This window comes from Odocoileus virginianus, chromosome 9 (genome assembly GCF_023699985.2).
Source record: "Odocoileus virginianus isolate 20LAN1187 ecotype Illinois chromosome 9, Ovbor_1.2, whole genome shotgun sequence".
In the NCBI taxonomy this organism is placed as follows: domain Eukaryota; kingdom Metazoa; phylum Chordata; class Mammalia; order Artiodactyla; family Cervidae; genus Odocoileus; species Odocoileus virginianus.
In genome coordinates, this window is record NC_069682.1 from 47,886,139 (window position 1) to 47,904,649 (window position 18,511).

Consider the following 18,511-nt stretch of genomic DNA (forward strand, 5'->3'; position numbering starts at 1 on the left):
TGTGAATGGAGAGGTGACACGGCGGCATGGTGGGACAAGATCCCAAATCTCCTGGATTTCAGCTCTAGTGGTGACACTACAGCTCGTGAAGAGGAGCTGAGAGAAATTTAAAATTAATTATTACAAATTAAAAATTCTAAATTTCTAGTTAAAATTGGAAGTTAAAAATTAAAATTGAATTTAGGAGTCATAAGAGGGCTTAAGCATGCCATTTCCCAACCTGACCTGCATCCTCTTCTGTGAAATATGGTTTTGATCTAGAAGAACTTCAAGAGTCCCACTGGCTCTGAAATTCCAGGATTGGGGGGTTTATTTGCTATATTTCCTTTGTTCCATTAGCATTGACACACAGCGGGTTAGTTGATAGAGTCAGTGTATGGAACCAACAAGAAGGGGTTTTAGTTTCTTTTTTTTTGCTACCAATTTTGATGAATCATCTCCCTCTCTTTGCCTCCCTCTTCACTTTACTTTGCATCACTTCTCAGGATGGTTTAAGTATCCCCATTGATAATGGGTGAAGAGGCTTTGGAAACAGAGATACTAGGATTATGGCAAAGAGTTGATACTCCTTCCACCCATTTCTAATAAACCTTATTTACCCACACCCTCACTCAGGTGTCCCACTGTACATCTCCAGCTTTACAGAGGGGAAATTAAGGCCCTCGAAAGGGGCCACTGATTTCTTCCATCACCCCTGCCAGCCATCCCTGGCTCCCTTGGGGCTTTTGTCTACTGTCTGGTTGTCCCTAGCCCTGAGCTAATGGGATAAAGGATGCATGGTGCCCCTAGCAATGTAGAGAGACCTTGAATACATCATTGGCAGGTCTCAGTGTCCTGAACTTTAGAAGGAGGCTGTCCCATCCTGTCTGGAGGGCAGATGTAAAGTAAGCGATAAGGACTCAATTGTGCCACTTTCAGCTTCATGCGTAGCAGGGCATAGAGATGAAAAATATCCAGCCTTCTTCCCCAGAGGCTGACAGTCTGACATGGGAAATAAGACAGGGGCATCAGCTATCATAGCACAAGTGTTAGTTGCTCGGTTGTGTCCGACTCTTTGAGACCCCACAGACTATAACCTGCCAGGCTCCTCTGTCCATGGACTTCTCTAGGCAAGAATATTGGAGTGGGCAGTCATTTCCTTCTCCAGGGGATCTTCCAGATCCAGCGTTCAAACCTGGGTCTTCTGCATATTTCAGGCAGATTCTTCACCATCTAAGCCCTCATCATAGCACAAAACAGAAAGCAATATATATATACCAGGAAGGATTTGATGAAGAGTGTACTGCTGGGAGTGTACAGCCTCCGTGGAGGCTGGGGTTCCTCCACGGAGAAGGTGAACATTTCAGTAAGACTTTGAAGACCAGGTGGAATTTGAACAGTGACTGAATGTCGCATCTCCACCACCACCCAAACTGAGGGAATGCCTTATACAGACACTCAAGGGCAGGTGTCCTGGGGTGTGCGTGAGGCATGGCAGAAAGTCCCTATGCTCTAGGCTTCCCAGCATTCAAGAGTTAGGGTCCCTCCTCTCCACCCATTCCTATGACCTCTCGCTCCTCAGGAGTTGATCAGAAGCTAAACTCACAGAGCCTGCTGCAAACTGATCTCGAAAGCCCATGGTAACCCAAGTCCACATCCTGATATTTCCAATTATGAAGCTTGCTAAGCAGGCTGCCCAAGAGAACCCTTCTCCAGCCCCTCCCTTACCCCCTGTCAGTTGCTGCCAACTCAGCTGAGAGTCACTGTTTTTATGAGTGAAGGAGGCTGTGAGCCACACAGACAAGAACTTCGATTTTGTGGCAGCTGAGTGCACAGTCTTGTCTGTGAGATGGTGAGGGTCATCACACCCTCCACCTGGAAGGGTTCTGCAGCTGTGCTGTCCCATACAGTTGTCACTAGCCACATGTTGGGCATTTGAAATGTGGCTGCTATGACTGAGAAACTGAACTTTTAATTCAATTTAACTTTAATCTGGTGTTAATACTACTGAGTTAAAACAAGAATTAGCCTTGCCCAATGAAGAAAGCTGAGCACCGAAGAATTGATGCTTTTGAACTGTGGTGTTGGAGAAGACTCTTGAAAGTCCCTTGGACTGCAAGAAGATCCAACCTGTCCATCCTAAAGGAGATCAGTCCTAGGTGTTCATTGGAAGGACTGATGCTGAAGCTGAAACTCCAATACTTTGGCCACCTCATGCGAAGAGTTGACTCATTGGAAAAGACCCTAATGCTGGGAAGGATTGGGGACAGGAGGAGAAGGGGCTGACAGAGGATGAGATGGCTGGATGGCATCACCAACTCAATGGACATGGGTTTGGGTAGACACCGGGAGTTGGTGATGGACGGGGAGGCCTGACACGCTGCGATTCATGAGGTCGCAAGGAGTCGGACAGGACTGAGCAACTGAACTGAACTGAATGGCTCAGCAGGAAAAGAATCCTCCTGAGATGCAAGCGATGCAGGTTCAATTCTGGGTCAGGAAGATCCCCTGGAGGAGGAAATTGCAACCTACTCCTGTATTCTTGCCTGAAAAATCACATGGACAGAGGAGCCTAGTGGGCTACAGTCCAAAGAGTTGCAAAGAGTTGGACACACTGTTCACACACACACACACACACACACACACACAATAAGAATTAGTAAATCGTACTCGCTTCGGCAGCACATATACTAAAATTGGAATGATACAGAGATTAGCTTGGCCCCCGTGCAAGGATGACACGCAAATTCGTGAAGCATTCCATATTTTTTAAAGTAATTAACCTCAGACTAATAAAAATAATTGGGAAAAAAAATAAAGTAAATATTTAGACCACAAAAAAAAAAAGAATTAGTAAATTTACCTGGACAGACAGATGTAGTTTTGAGGTTGATTTAACTTTGAAACCAAAGCATTTCTTCCCCCCCAAAAAAAGACAGTTTTGTCAGTGCAGATGTGAACATCAAAGGAAAATAATATTCTATTACTTGATTCATTTATAAGGAAAGTTTTAAGTAGGTCTAAAACAATTTAGATATGTGACTCTACTCTTTCAACTAAATTTTATGAAATCTGAATACAGATTAAATATGTTCAATGAAAATTTCATGTCTGAATTGACAGTGAGTACACGATGAACACTGGCTTTTTAAGACAGTACAAAAAGGATGTAAATTGTCTCATTAATCATGTTTTCACTGATTATATGTTGAAATTATAAAATTTTAATATATTGGGTTAAATGAAGTGTATTATTAAAATTTTAATAGTATATTCATGTTATTTTATAATATAGCTACTAGAAAATTTAAAATTATGATACAATTCCATTGGGCAATCCTATGCAAGTGAGGCTGTCTGTGTGGGTCGATTCAAAGGCATGGAGCTCTGGAAAGCAGCCCTCAAGGCACTCTGGGGCTGCAGGAAGAGTAGTGGCCTCCTCTGCCGGGTGGGTGAAGTCACAGAGTGTTCTGAGCAGGGCAGGCCTGTGCAAGGTGGCATCTGGGAACATCTCCGGTGGGCTCCTCCCATCCCACAGAATCCCCGAGGACCCTGCCCTCCTTCCCACCCTCCTCCACTCCACCCTGCCTCTGCTCCAGGTCATCCTCCGTGGCCTCTAGTACCTCCAGTGGAGAGTCTCTGTCTGAGGAGGAACTGGCCCGGATCTTGGAGCAGGTGGAAGATAAGAAGAAGCTGATCGCCAGCATGCGGAGCAAGCCTTGGCCCATGGCGAGGAAGCTGGCGGAGCTCAGGTGGGTGGAGGCAGCTGGCCAGGGCACTCCCAGTTGAAAAGGCTCAGCTCCTCTGATGGGCTTGGGAATCCCTTCCTCCTCTCCACCCAAAAGAGCTCAACAAGAATGGGGGTTCACCCTTCCACCCTGCTTCGGTCCCCCTGTCCCCAGCACACGAGGGGCCACCAGCCCTGGTGTTGGTTAGCACCGAGCCAGGCCTAGTAGGAGACACGGAGGATCATGGCCCTTGGGCTACACCCTGCCTCCACTGCCTTGTCACCCCTTTGTCTCACACCCCACCCCATCTGGTGGCTTCTGCACTTCCCTCACAACCAAACAGACATGCCTTCTTTGTGTGTGTGTGTTAATTGCTCAGTCGTATCCAACTCTTTGAGACCCCATGGACTGTAGCCCACCAGGCTCCTCTGTCCATGGAATTCTCCAGGCAAGAATACTGGAGCGGGTTGCCATTCCCTCCTCCAGGGGATCTTCCTGACCCAGGTATCAAACCTGGGTCTCCCTCACTGCAGGCAGATTCTTTACCATCTGAGTCACCAGGGAAGCCCATGCCTTCTGTGGTGGTGGTGGGGGGGTGGGGGGCAGTTATGATTCCCCCCCTTAACAAGTTCCTACCTCTCTTGTGTTCTGTAAGCGCCAGAATCTCTCCCCTTGTCACACACTCACCCTTGCAGTGTGGAGTGCAGGGGGATGGGCTGTCTTAGCTACACCTGTGTCCCGGAGGCCTAACACGGGGCCAAGCTTGCAGTGACACTCCATGAGTATATCCTGGCCTTGTGCCCATGCCTCTGAATCCTATTTTCAGCTCAGCTGCTTCCCTGGTTTCCGTATGACCGGCCAGCTCATCACTCATTTTATGGCTCTTGAGTCTCTGCTGCAGTTTTGAGAGAAGAGCAGGATGTTTTTACTAGAAAACTATAATCTGATTTTACCATCTTCCCCCAAGTCCTGCCTCAATCTTTCTGCCATAAGATTGGGTGACTCAGAAAGAGTCTTCCTTCTAAAAAAATAAAAAGATTGGGCGACTCCCTCCTTCCCTCTGTATAAAGCTATTTCCCTCAGCTCTTCTCACACCTGAATTTCCTCATTGCTCAAATGCCTCACCCTTTATCACAGAACAGTTCGGCAGCCATATTTTGACCTTCAGCCTCTCTGTGTCTCCAAGGCATAGCAAAGATGCTGGCTGTGCAAATGGGGTCCGGCCCTGACAAGTAATCTGGTAAACAGAGCTTACTCCACTGTGTCGAGTGCTTCCCAGGTGGTGCCATGATAAAGAATCTGCCTGCCAATGCAGGAGATGTGGGTTCTATCCCTGGGTCAGGAGATCCCCTGAAGGGGGATATGGCAACCCACTCCAGTATTCTTGCCTGGAAAATTCCATGGACAAAGGAGCCTGGCAGTCCATGGGGTTGCTAAGAGTCAAACATGACTGAGCGACTGAGCACACCCACCACTGCCCTGAGAATTATTACCTTCTCTCAAAGTCAGCCGCTGGAAGAAATGCCTCCCCGCAGTGCCTCCAGGCCAGTGCTAACCAACAGAACTTTCTGAGATAATGGAAATGTTCTAACTCTGTGTTAATAGAGTAGCCACCAGTCACATGTAAGTAAGCACTTAGAAAGTAGTGCAACTGAGAAACTGAATTTCTGTTTTATTTTAATTTATTTAAACTTAGGTAGTCACACGGAGAAGGCAATGGCAACCCATTCCGGTACTCTTGCCTGGGAAATCCCATGGACGGAGGAGCCGGGTAGGCTGCAGTCCACTGGGTCGCTGAGAGTCAGACACCACTGAGCGACTTCCCTTTCACTTTTCACTTTTCATGCATTGGAGAAGGAAATGGCAACCCACTCCAGTGTTCTGCCTGGAGAATCCCAGGGACGGGGGAGCCTGGTGGGCTGCCGCCTATGGGGTCGCACAGAGTTGGACACGACTGAAGCGACTTAGCAGCAGCAGCAGGTAGTCACAGGCAGTGACAGTTTGAGTGGTAGGTACAGCTTCAGACAGTGGGCTGTCTGCCTTTCCAGCTCCCTTTTTCTGAGTCTCTTCTTCCTGCTCTCCCAGGGCCACGTTCTTCCTCTTTCCATCTGTCACTCTAATAGAACCTCATCCCCACTCAGGTGTCACCGGGACACATCTTTTATTAACAGTGGAAAAAGAGCAACCTTGCTGCTTATGGAAATGAGATCTCCAGCTGACTGGAACTCTCAGGGACCATGAAAATCCCTGAGCTGCCCAGAGCAGAAGTCTGCATCTCCTCCAGGCCTAGGGGCAGAGTTCCTGCTCGTGCTCAGGGTGGGAAGTGGCTAAGGCCCGAAAAGCTGAAAGGACTTTCATCTCTCCCACTGGAGCAAGTCTTCCTGATAACAGTGATCTCTTCCCTCCAGCCCACCCTCCTTCCTCTTCCCTCTTGCAAGGCTCCCTATCCCAGACTCAAGTCTCAGACTCTTTAGCCTCTGGGTCTCTGCTCCAGTGATGCCTCTGCCTTACCCACCTGGCTAGGTCCTACCTTTTGAGACTCAGGCCAAGTGTTGCCTCTGCAGGGAAGTCCCTACTGCCCCTCCCTGCATTTAGGCTGAGTTAGTTACCACCTCTCTGAGCCTTAAGGCCCTATCCCTCACTTGACTGGCTGCTCTAGTTTGCAAAGCTGTGTCTTATTCATCTTTTAATTTCTATCTTTTTTATATTTTGCCAACATTTGCTGCATGCTACCTATGTGCCAGGTATTGTTCTGAGCCTGGATGTGTAAAAATTCCTTTAATCTTCCTAATCACCCTGTGATGTAGGTATATTATTATTGCCCCCATTTTACTGATGGCAAACTGAGACACAGAGCAATCTAGTAATTTTTCCAAGCCACACAGTGAGTTTAGAGACCTGGCCAGAATTTAAACTAAGGAATTCTGGCTCCAGAACTTGCACTCTTATATTGTAATTGTCTCTCTAGAATTCCGAGACATTCCAGAATACACCCCTTTGCCTCCTGTATGATTTCCTCTTCTGGCAAAAAAGTCTTCAACTGCAGATCTGCAGATAGCATCCCCAGACTACATCCTTTTTTAGAAGCAATGGTGTGGGGACCCCAGTCTCTGGCCAACTCAGGCAGCTGGCTGACTTTGGCATACTTGTTGTAGACAATTGAAGAAGGGTGGTAAGGGATAAAAAGCAATAGCAGTGAACTGGGGCAAGCCTGCATTCACATTTATACCATATCTGGGTGATTTAACTAGCTATTCAATCCTGCGCAGGCTGGCTTCCTTCCCTTAACCTCTCTGAGCCTCACAGCCCTTTTTTGTAAATTAGGAATAATATTATCTACCTTCAGAGTTGTTTTGACAAATTCAACATATTTATTTAAGGGCCCAGCATGTAATATACAATTAATAGATAGTAGTTATTGCTATTATTAATGGTTGAACATCTTGTACCAGACACTGTGCTAAACCCTGAGAGATGAGGATGGGGAACAAAGATGAATCAGAGGAGACTTCACTAGTAATACACATTAATAATGGCACAAGGCAGGCTGTCGATGTTGGTAAAAGAGTTTCTAGTGCCCTTGAGTCAGGGATGTTTGCTTTAATCATAGAATTAATTAGGTGTGTCCCTCAGCTTTGTCAGAAACCCAGTGTGTTAGAAAATTAGCCAAAGTGCTTGCTCTCTTCAGAGAGATCTGAAGAATTCCATTTCCAAAAAGATGCAATAGACGTACTTCTCCATAATCTTCCCATGAAGCACAACTGAAACCCCAGATATTATGTGTAAAGCAAACATAAGAGACTCAGAAAGGTGGAGAGAAGAAAGCAGACCGGCTAAGGACCTCAGGGTCAAATGAATGACAGGTCATCAAGTTCTAGGTTTCCTTTTTGCCTATATATCCAAACTGGATACTGGAGATATTGGAGAAGCTGGCATCCCCCAAAACATGGACATATACTCACAAAAACACCTCAAGAAAAGTCTGCTGTCTCTAGCCAAAGGACCAGAAAAGACAGAATACTTGTCAATGAAAACAATCCTACCCCAACCAAACACCATAAACAAGAAACATCTCTAGCCCCACTCCTGGCAGCAAAAGTCAAGTTGGGAAGCCTATATTTCCTCTGTTGCCAGGATTTAACACGGTACCTCAACACCCTCATCAATAAATTATCAGAGAAGGCCAAGTGAGGAGCAGGGACATTCATACCTACTGTAGTAATAAGCTCTCCCTCTCTCTGTGGTGTCAGTGGAGACCACACAGGGAGCATGAACTTTCATCACAACCAGGCAGTAACAAATTATACCTTCAAGCCAGGATGATATGAGTAGAAGGCTTGTGGAAGCCCAAACTCCCACCCTGACACATCAGTAACAAGGAACTCCAGCCCAGTCCCAGGTGTCAAAGGAGGCCAAGTGAGTAATCTGGACTTCTACCTAGAAGTAACCGGGCAGCATCTCCCTTCACCTACTGAAGCAGTGTCAGAGGAGGCCTGCTAAAACACAAGATTTAAGTAAGATCCAGAGTCTCATAACATAAAATCCCAAATGTCTAGGCTTCAACTGAAAACTCACTCATCATACCAAGAACCAGAAAGATCTTAAACTGAATGATAAAAAATAATCAACAGATGCTAACATCAAGATTATATAGATGTTAGATTTATCTGACAAAGATTTTAAAGAAATCATCATAAAAACGTTTCAGTGAGCAGTTATGAACACACAATACAAATAAATAGTTTCAGAAAATGAATAGAAGATATAAAAGAGAACTGGAAATTTTAGAAGTAAAAAATCTAGTGACTAAAAGTTTTTGAATGGGCTCAACAGCAGAACAGAGAAAACTGAGTAGATTATCAGTGAAGGTAGAACAAGACAGGTCACTCAATCTGAACAATAGCAAGAAAACAGTCTGGGGGAAAAAGTGAATAGAGCCCCAGGGACATGTAGGATTATTTTTTAAAAACCTTACCTTGGTGCCTCCTCCAAATCCCTAGATATGAAAGAAAAAAAGGGAGTGTCAAAAGAAGATAGAGTGGGGCTAGAAAAAAGTCTTCAAATATATAAGAACTAAAAATTTTTCAAATTTGACAAAACTTAAGTATTCAAGAAGTTAAAACCCCAGTAAGATAAATCCAAAGAAATCCATGCTAATACACATCATGGTCAAACTTGTGAATACTTTTAAGAGTCTGAGAGAAGCAGTGCATTACTAAAGAGAAAAAGCAAATAGAAAGACAGCAAATTTCTCATCAGAAACCATGAGAACAGAAGTGCTAAGTGAAAAGAATTGTCAGTCCAGAATTCTATATCCAGCACAAACATCCTTCAAGAATAAATGAAAACTCAAGACATTCTCAGATGAAGGGAAACTAGTAGAATCTGTCATCAGGTCTACCCTAAAGTATAACTAAAGAAAGTTCTCTAAACATAAAGGAAATGATAAAAGAAGGCATCTTGGAACATCAGGAAGGAAGAACATGGTAAGAGAAAAAATCTTGGGAAATACCATGCATTTTCCTTCTCCTCTTGATTTTTAAAATTATGTTTGACAGTTGAAGCAAAAATGAAAACACCACCTAATGTGGTTCTCAAAAATGCAGAGGAAATAGTTAAGACCATTATAAATGAGTAGGATAAAGTGACATAAAGAGAAATAAGGCTCTATGCTTCACTCTAACTAGTAAAATGAACCAGTAAGTTTTGATAATACATATAAATAGATAGATAACAGATAGATGGATGATAGATATAGTTCGACACATATTAATGCCTATAGCAACCATTAAAAAGGCTATACAATTTGATATACTCAAAAACACTGCAGGTTAAACAAAATGGAATTCTAAAAAAATGTTCAGGAGACAGGGAAGAAGGCAAGTAGAAATGAAAAACAGAACAAGAAATAAAATGATGTATTTAAACTGTCACATGTAAATAATTACTACATGTTAGTAGTCTAAATATATCAATTAAAAGACAGAGATCGGCAGATTGGATTTAAAAGATAACTCAAGTACATGCAGTCTATAAGAAGCTCACTTTGAATATGATATACATAACTTGCAAGTAAAGAATGGCAGAAAATACACCATGCAAAACTTAACCAAAAGAAATTAGGAGAAGCTATATAAATGTCAAAGTCAATTTCAGAGTAAAGAAAATCACCAAGGATATAGAGGGACACTATATAATGAGGAGATGGCAAGAGTGAACATCAACATTTTAGGAATCAGTGAACTAAAATGGACGGGAATGGGCAAATTTAATTCAGATGACCATATCTACAACTGTGGGCAGGAATCCCTTAGAAGAAATGGACTAGTCCTACTAATCAACAAAAAAGTCCAAAATGTAGCACTCAGGTGCAATCTCAAAAATGACAGAATGATCTTGATTCATTTCAAAGCAAGCCATTCAATAACAGTAATCCAAGTCTATGCCCGAACCACTAATGCCAAAGAAGCTGAAGTTGAATGATTCTATGAAGACCTACAAGACCTTCTAGAACTAACACCAAAAAAAAAAAAAAAAAAAAGATGTCCTTTTCATCACAGGGGACTGGAATGCAAAAGTAAGAAGTCAAGAGATACCTGAAGCAAAAGGCAAGTTTGGCTTTGGAGTACAAAATAAAGCAGGGCAAAAATGAACAGACTTTTACCTAGAGAATGCACTGGTCATAGCATACACCCTCTTCCAAAAACACAAGAGACAACTCTACACAGGGATGTCACCAGATGGTCAATACCAAAATCAGATTGATTATATTCTTTGCAGCTGAAGATGGATAAGCTCTATATAGTCAACAAAAGCAAAACCAGGGGCTGACTGAACTCCTTATTGCAAAATTCAGACTTAAATTGAAGAAAGTAGGGAAAACCACTGGGCCAGGAAAACTACTTGACCTAAATAAAATCCCTTATGATTATACAGTTAGAAGTGACAAATAGACTCAAGAGATTAGATCTGATAGATAGAGTGCCTGAAGAATTATGGACAGATTACTGGAGTCAATGATCAAAAACCATCCCCAAACAAGGCAAAATGGTTGACTAAGGAGGCCTTACAAATAACTGAGAAAAGAAGTGAAAGGCAAAGGGGGAAAAGGAGAGATATACCCATCTAAATGCAGAGTTCTAAAGAATAACAAGGAGATAAGAAGGCATTCTTAAGTGAACAATGCAAAGAAATAGAGGAAAACAATATAATGGGAAAGAATAGAGATCTCTTCAAGAAAGTTAGAGATACCAAGGGAACATTTCATGCAAAGATGGGCTCAATAAAGGACAGAAATGGTATGGACCTAACAGAAGCAGAAGATATAAAGAAGAGGTGGCAAGAATACACAGAAGAACTGTACAAAGAAGATCTTGATGATTCAGATAACTGCGATGGTGTGATCACTCACCTAGAACCAGACATCCTGGAGTGTGAGGTCAAGTGGGCCTTAGGAAGCATCACTATAAACAAAGCTAGTGGAGGTGATGGAATTCCAGCTGAGCTATTTAAAATCCTAAAAGATGATGTTGTAAAAGTGCTGCACTCAATATGCCATTAAATTTGGAAAATTTAGCACTGGCCACAGGACTGGAAAAAGTCAATTTTCATTCCAATCTCTTAGAAGGGCAATGCCACAGAATGTTCAAAGTACTGCACAATTGCACTCATTTCACATGCTAGCAAGGTAATACTCAAAATCCTTCAAGCTAGGCTTCAATAGTATGTGAACTGAGAACTCCCAGATGTACAAGCTGAGTTTAGAAAAGGCAGAAGAACAAGATATCAAATTGCCAACATCTGTTGGATCATAGAAAAAGCAAGGGAATTCCAGAAAAACATCTACTTCTGCTTTATTGACTACACTAAAGCCTTTGACTTTGTGGATCACAAGAAGTTATAACAAATTCTTAAAGAGATGGGAGTACCACCTTACCTGGGCTTCCCAGGTGGCTTAAATGGTAAAGTATCTGCCTGCAATGCAGGAGATCTTGGTTCAATCCCTGGGTCAGGAAGCTCCCAAGGAGAAGGGAACAGCAACCCACTCCAATATTCTTGCCTGGATAATTCCATGGACAGAGGAGCCTAGTGCTACAGTACATAGGATCACAAAGAGTTGGACACGACTGAGTAACTACCCTTCCTGCCTCCTGAGAAACCTGTAGGCTTCTTAAGAAGTAGCAGTTAGAATCGGACATGGAACAACGGACTGGTTCCAAATTGGGAAAGAACATCTAGGCTGTATGTTGTCACGCTGCTTATTTAATTTCTATGCAGAGTACATCATGGGCAATGCCAGGCTGGATGAAGCACTAGCTGGAATCAAGACTGCTAGGAGAAATATCAATAACCTCGGATATGCAGATGATACCACCGTTATGAAAGTGAAGAGGAACTGAAGAGTCTGTTGATGAAAGTGAAAGAGTAGAGTGAAAAAGCTGGCTTAAAACTCAACATTCAAAAAACTAAAATCATGGCTTTCGGTCCCATCACTTCATTGCAAATAGATGGGGAAACAATGGAAACAGTGACAGACTTTATTTTCTTGGGCTCCAAAGTCACTGCAGATGGTGACTGCAGCCATGAAATTAAAAGACACTTGCTCCTTAGAAGGAAAGTTATGACCAACCTAGACAGCATGTTAAAAAGCAGAGATATTATTTTGTAAACAAACGTTCATATAGTCAAAACTATGGTTTTTTCCAGTAATCGTGTAAAGGTGTTAGAGTTGGACCATAAAGAAGGCTGAGCACCAAAGAACTGATGCTTTTGAACTGTGGTGCTGGAGAAGACTCTTGAGAGTCCCTGGACTGCACAGAGATCAAACCAGTCTATCCTAAAGGAAATCAATCCTGAATATTCATTGGAAGGACTGTTGCTGAAGCTGAAGCTCCAATACATTGGCTACTTGATATGAAGAGCCTACTCATTGGAAAAGACCCTGATGCTGGGAAAGATTAAAGGCAGGAGGAGAAGGGGACAACAGAGGATGAGATAGTTGGATGGCATCACTGATTCAGTGAATATGAGTTTGAGCAAACTCCAGGAGATAGTGAAGGACAGGGAAACCTGGCATGCTGCAGTCCCTGGTGTCACAAAGAGTTGGTCACAACTGAGCAATAAAAAACAACATAATGATAAAAGGGTCAATATACCAAGCAAACAGAACAATCCTAAATGTATGTGCACCAAAGAGATCAGTGGTTTGGATTCTACAGGTTATTAATTTTCCAATGCTATGTAATAAATTACCCCAAAACTCAATAATTGAGAACAGTAATAAACATGTGTTATCTTCTGTCAGTCAGAAATTCAGGATCAGCTTAGCTGGCGGCTCTAACTTGGGAGTCTTTCATAAGGCTGAATCAAGATGTTGGTCAGGGCTTCAGCCTTCAGATGACTGGGGCTGGTTTCCCTGTCTCTCACTATCTCCTGGAGTTTGCTCTGGGGCTGGTGAAGCTACTTCCAAGGTTGCTCACACACATGGATGACAAGGTGGTTCTGATTGTTAGTAGGGGCCCCAGTTTCTCTCCATATGGGCCTTTCCATGGGCTGCTAAAGTATCCTCATAACCTGACAGCTAGCTTCCTCCAAAAGAGGGAAGTCACAACACCTAGTTTCAGAAATCCTAGTCTCAGAAGTCATAAGTTGTCACTTTTACCACTTTCTATTCATTGGAGGCACATTGCTGAGTCTGGCCCACATTCAAGGGGAGAAAAATTCATTTCTCCATTTTAAAGGGAAGAATATAAAGAAATCTGTTGACATAGTTGAAAACCAACACATATGGGAAGTCACGTATGCTTGGTTAGCCTCAAGTGCCTTTAGATTGATTCAGTGACATCTCTAGGCCTGGCTATCTGAGTTTCCACTCAGAGGGAGCTCAACATCTGTTTGATCTTTGCCTCCACAACTGAAAAATAAAAACTGCTTGGAGGCAAAGGGAAACACCAAACCAGCATAACCCAAATTACCTTCAACATCTGGCCATCTCCAACCTCTGGCTGCCTCTCTTTGGCCATCTGTGTCCCCTACCTTAATCTAGATGTCTTCTGGATTTCTGGCTGACTGATACACTTTCCCAGTGTTCTGCGTGGGACAGCAAAGCTCTGTAAGGATGCTGTCAAACTCAAGCTGCCCTGTGTCTATTTGTGCCTCTGCATTGCAAAATTAAGTGTGATTTTGCATCTGATCTGCTTCACCAGTGGTGGGTTTTTGGATGTATGTGGTTTCTCTGAGAGATACTTTGGGTCAACTTCAGAGTATCCCTGTTGTGGAAGGCTGCACTGCTGAGTCTCTTGTCCAGGCCCCTGGCGAGCAGAAGGCCCTTCACAGCAGCCCCCTGGGCTAGCAAAGACTCTTTATCAGCTGTCCACTTTAGGAGCTGCTGTTTCCCCAGAAGAAGAGTGACTGCTTGCTAAATGAAACCACTGTGCTCACATGGTCTGCATCCACACATTTAAATCTCATAACATCATGCCCATTTCTAGATGAAAACTGCCACCCCAGGAGGCACAGCATCTTGCCTGGCTCTCTCTGGCACTAAAGCCACACAATATACTCCTTTTCTCCCAGCAGTAATCACTGGCCACCCTGACTGTGTCTTTCAAACTGTTATTTGGGCCGCTTTATCAACAAGGAGGGTCTTGCTAGGGCAATGTGAGGGGCTCCTGAAGTGCTGTCTGTGGGTGGCTACCCAGGAAAGCCGTGCCTCAACAACGGCTTCCTCCTCTCCTGAGTGTTGGTGGGGCCTGAGGGGTTGATAACCACCTGTCAAAAGTGACCTTGAGATTCAGGCCCCTAGAAGTTTCCACAAAGCAAACGATCCCACCTCTCTTGCCTTTTCACTTCATTTATCGCACACCATCTAGTTTGAGGAAGAGGAGAGATGAGCTTGCATGAAGTTCCCCATTTGAAAGGAGGAGAAAAGGGAAGATTTGCAGGGACTTCCCTGGTGGTCCAGTGGTTAGACATCCACAATTTCACTGCCAAGGGCATGGGTTCAATCCCTGGTTTTGGAACTAAGATCGTGCAAGCCACACTGCATGACCAAAAAAAAAAAAAAAAAAAGGATTTGCAACAGTTGGGAAGTGCAGGGCAAGAGCCAGTGTTTCCATAAACCAACTGCTATTTCTAGTAAGGAAGCACATGGATCACAGATAACAGATGTAAAAGGATTTGCTATAAAAATGTTAGTTGTGATTATTTATACACTTTTACTGATCCAAGAAAGCTTGCTGCGTACATCAAAATTGTTAGACCGCTTGATCTGTTTGCAGTAAATAATCCTTAGTGTTTGTATCCAGTTCTGAGCAGGGCCCTCTGTTCTTCTGAGGGCTCTCCGGGCTTCTGGACACAGTCTGAACATCAAGAAAAGAAGCATTTGGTGCCAGGTTCAATGGCTCAGGCATAAGAGCTGGCTCTTACTTTTGAGATTTTTATCCAAAGTCACCAAATCTTGAATGTTGTCACATTCAAACTCACAAACCCTGAATGCTTAGGAGTCCCTACCCACTCATGAAATATAGGAAGAGGACAAAAATAGGAGTTTCATGAAAACATTCTTTGTTGTCCTGGAGTCATTGGTAGTCACACATAACTCACTGCCAGAATGACTGCAGTCTGGGGGAAACAGGGGCTGACCCCACAAAGGAGCCTTAATCCCGTACAGCCCCGCTTTTGACCCTGGACCCAGAAGCTACACAGATGGCCTCATTAACATTGGGACATCATTGAGACATCCTAATAAAACCAGTCTTGGGGTTAACCCCAGTTTAGAATATAACTTTGACAGGTAGCAACTACCTGCATTTGCACTTTGGAGGTGGTGTAGGTTATGTTCCCAGCAGGAGAGCCTGAACAACAGCAGCCAAACACCCAATGTCTTCTTCCACCCACCCTGAGGTGGATTTAATTCTTCATCTACTTGTATGGTTTTATCCAGTAGTTGCTGATAAACTGATTCTTTGGGTGTTGGGATGGGAGAGCCCTGATGTGGAACACTTGCTAATTCCCATAGTCTGAATACTCCCACCATGGCCAGTTTCAAGCTATCAATAGTTTAATAATTGGTTGGTCAATTTTCTGAGTATTAAACAATCAGTTCTCAGAAGCCAACCCTCACCAGCTCCAGCATTTGACCCAAAGTATTTAACAGAGAGACCTATCTGTGTGTTTCTCATGCAGCCTTCCTTGGAAGTTCACTCACTCATCCAATGTTCATGCACTCTACAAATATCTAATGAATGCTGTATTGGTTTTTTATTTAATTGCTGCTCTAGCAAAATACTACAAGTTTAATGGCTTAAGACAGTTTATTAATTCACAATCCTGTTGGTCCCAAGTTCAGCATAGTGTGACTGGATTCTCTGCTCAGGGTCTCACCAGGCTAAAATCAAGGTATCAGCAGGGCTGTAGTTCCCTGCCACCTGGGACTTGAGGTTCTCTTCCAGGTTCACTGACTTTTGATAGAAATTCATTTTCTTCTCTTGTTTTTCAATGTGGCATCCTCCAGAAGGGCCCCAGCAACAGAGGATAGAGGATTCTCTTGATTCTAATTTCTGATTTCCTTTTCTGCCACATCTCTCTCTGATTCTTCTGCCTTCCTCTTCTTTTTCTAAGGGCTCATGTGATTATATTGGGCCCTTCCAGATATCCAGGGTAATCTCCCTAGGTTAAAGTCAGTTGTCTTAATTACATCTGCAAAATTCCTTTTGCTATTCACAAGGGGGCGAAGGTCATGGAAGCCAAAATTCTGCCTACAGGTGCCAACAATGTACGAATCACTGTCCTTGGCATTTGGGAGACTTCAGTGGACAAAACAGACAAAATGCCCTGCCTTCGTGGAACTTACATTCTAACTAGGGGTTTAAAACACTCAAAGCCCTCGGCCACATATATGACTTCATAGTTCAGATTTCTTTTGCTTGGGTGTTAATTAAATTTCTGCCTTTTCCCCCCCTCTAACCAGGGAGGCCCAAGAATTTGTGGAGAAGTATGAAGGAGCCTTGGGAAAGGGCAAAGGCAAGCGACTCTACGCCTATAGGATGCTGATGGCTAAGGTGTGTGGTCCAGAGGCTGCAAACCTATAGGAGGACTTGCTCAGTTCCTGAGTCTGGGTGACCATCACAGGCACCTGCCTGGTTTCGCAGCTTATGTCCACCTCCCCCAGAATCCTGAGTGTGAGGTCCAGTCAGTCGTTCTGATTTATCCAGGAATGAAACCAGCTGTCCATTTCTCTCTACTTATCTGTGAGGGCTGCAATATACTAGAGACTTGTTTCCTCTCCACTGAAGGACTAAACTCACAGAATTAATGATGTTGAATCTACTGGGATCTTATTTTCCAAACCCCCAAATCAAGACTTTGGTTTGGTGGAGACCCAGAAGGGCCATGAGTCCTACAGAGTCATGACCCAGCGTCATACAGAAGACAAAAGTGGTGTCAACATGGCGTCAAGGACAACCCTGGTGTGTTATGTCATAACCTGGGCTTCTGATTCAAGCTAAAGTAATGCCCTCTAATTGGATATTTAATGTGAAACTATGGAAGCATCCTTCCTTTACCTACTGATCTGAAAAACTATCATTTTCATTCACTTAATTCTTCTATAGGGCCTTTTTTGGAACTTTTATTTGAACTCATCATTTCAACTATTGATTCAGTCTAATGGCTCATAAGACTTCCTCTTTTTACCTTTCTTTCTCAAAAATGTCTTGGCCAGTCTTGCCTATGTTTCCATTTGCATTTTGTTATGTTTTAGTAGCATTGTTTTTTTTCCATGTGCAATTTTAAAATCACTTTGCCAATTTCTAGTATAGTCCATTAAGATTTTGATTGAAAAATTTTTTTTTTAAAAACATAGTCAATTTTATTCTCCTTAAACCACAAAATAGAGTGGAAATTTTTTTAACCTTTGATTTAATTTGGGAAAACTTATCTGTAGAATATCCAGTCTTTACATCTAAGAATATCATACATTTCTGAAGCTTTATTTTTCTATCCTTCAGCAAAGTTTGTCATTTTCTTCATATAGATCTCTTCTATGTTATATGTTATTTCTACAAAATTTATGTTTTGGTTGCTTTTGTGAATGAGATCATTTTTCCATTTCTTTGATAACTAGATATGCTGGCATGCAGGAAAACTGTGTATTTGAATATTCATTTTTAATCTGTTTTCTCTATTATACTTCCTTATTAGTTGTAATCACTTTCATCTAATTGTGTATGTAAAGATATTTTTCTTGAGTTCTAAATCATTTCTCTCCTAAACTGCAGATTAGCAATACTAGAACAGTTTCAGTTGGTAATGGTGATCATAGGTCTCTTTGCTTTTCCATTACTTTACTGAAAATGACACCAATGTTTCACATGAAGTTGATGGTAGTTGTTACCTTGACAACCTTGAAGTAGATTTTCTTTCTCACAATAAGAAATTATCCCTTTATTTCTAGTTTAATAAGACTTCCATTTTATTGGAATATCCAAATAGATGTTCAGTTCAGTTTAGTTCAGTCACTCAGTCATGTCTGACTCTTTGCGACCCCATAGACTGCAAAACGCCAGGCTTCCCTGCCCCTCACCAACTCCTGGAGCTTGCTCAAACTCATGTCCTTTGAGTCAGTGATGCCATCCAACCATCTTATTTTCTGTCATCCCCTTCTCCTCCTGCCTTCAATCTTTCCCACATCAGGGTCTTTTCCAATGTCAGTTCTTCACATCAGGTGGCCAAAGTATTGGAGCTTCAGCTTCAGCAACAGTCTTTCCAATGCATATTCAGGACTGATTTTCTTTAGGACAGAC

At 42.9% G+C, this 18,511-nt stretch overlaps 1 protein-coding gene and 1 non-coding gene across 2 annotated transcripts in view; both read left to right on the forward strand.

The window, feature by feature from the left end:
* The window catches only part of TMC2 (transmembrane channel like 2), a 96,019-nt gene that overhangs the window by 24,037 nt on the left and 53,471 nt on the right, over positions 1-18,511 (forward strand). The window contains 2 exon segments of the mRNA XM_070471815.1: positions 3,579-3,731; positions 16,678-16,768. Of these exon segments, the coding sequence (XP_070327916.1) occupies positions 3,579-3,731; positions 16,678-16,768 (244 nt within the window).
* Positions 2,646-2,749, forward strand: LOC139036813 (U6 spliceosomal RNA). The gene has a single exon (XR_011489680.1). It is a non-coding gene; the product is annotated as a U6 spliceosomal RNA (small nuclear RNA).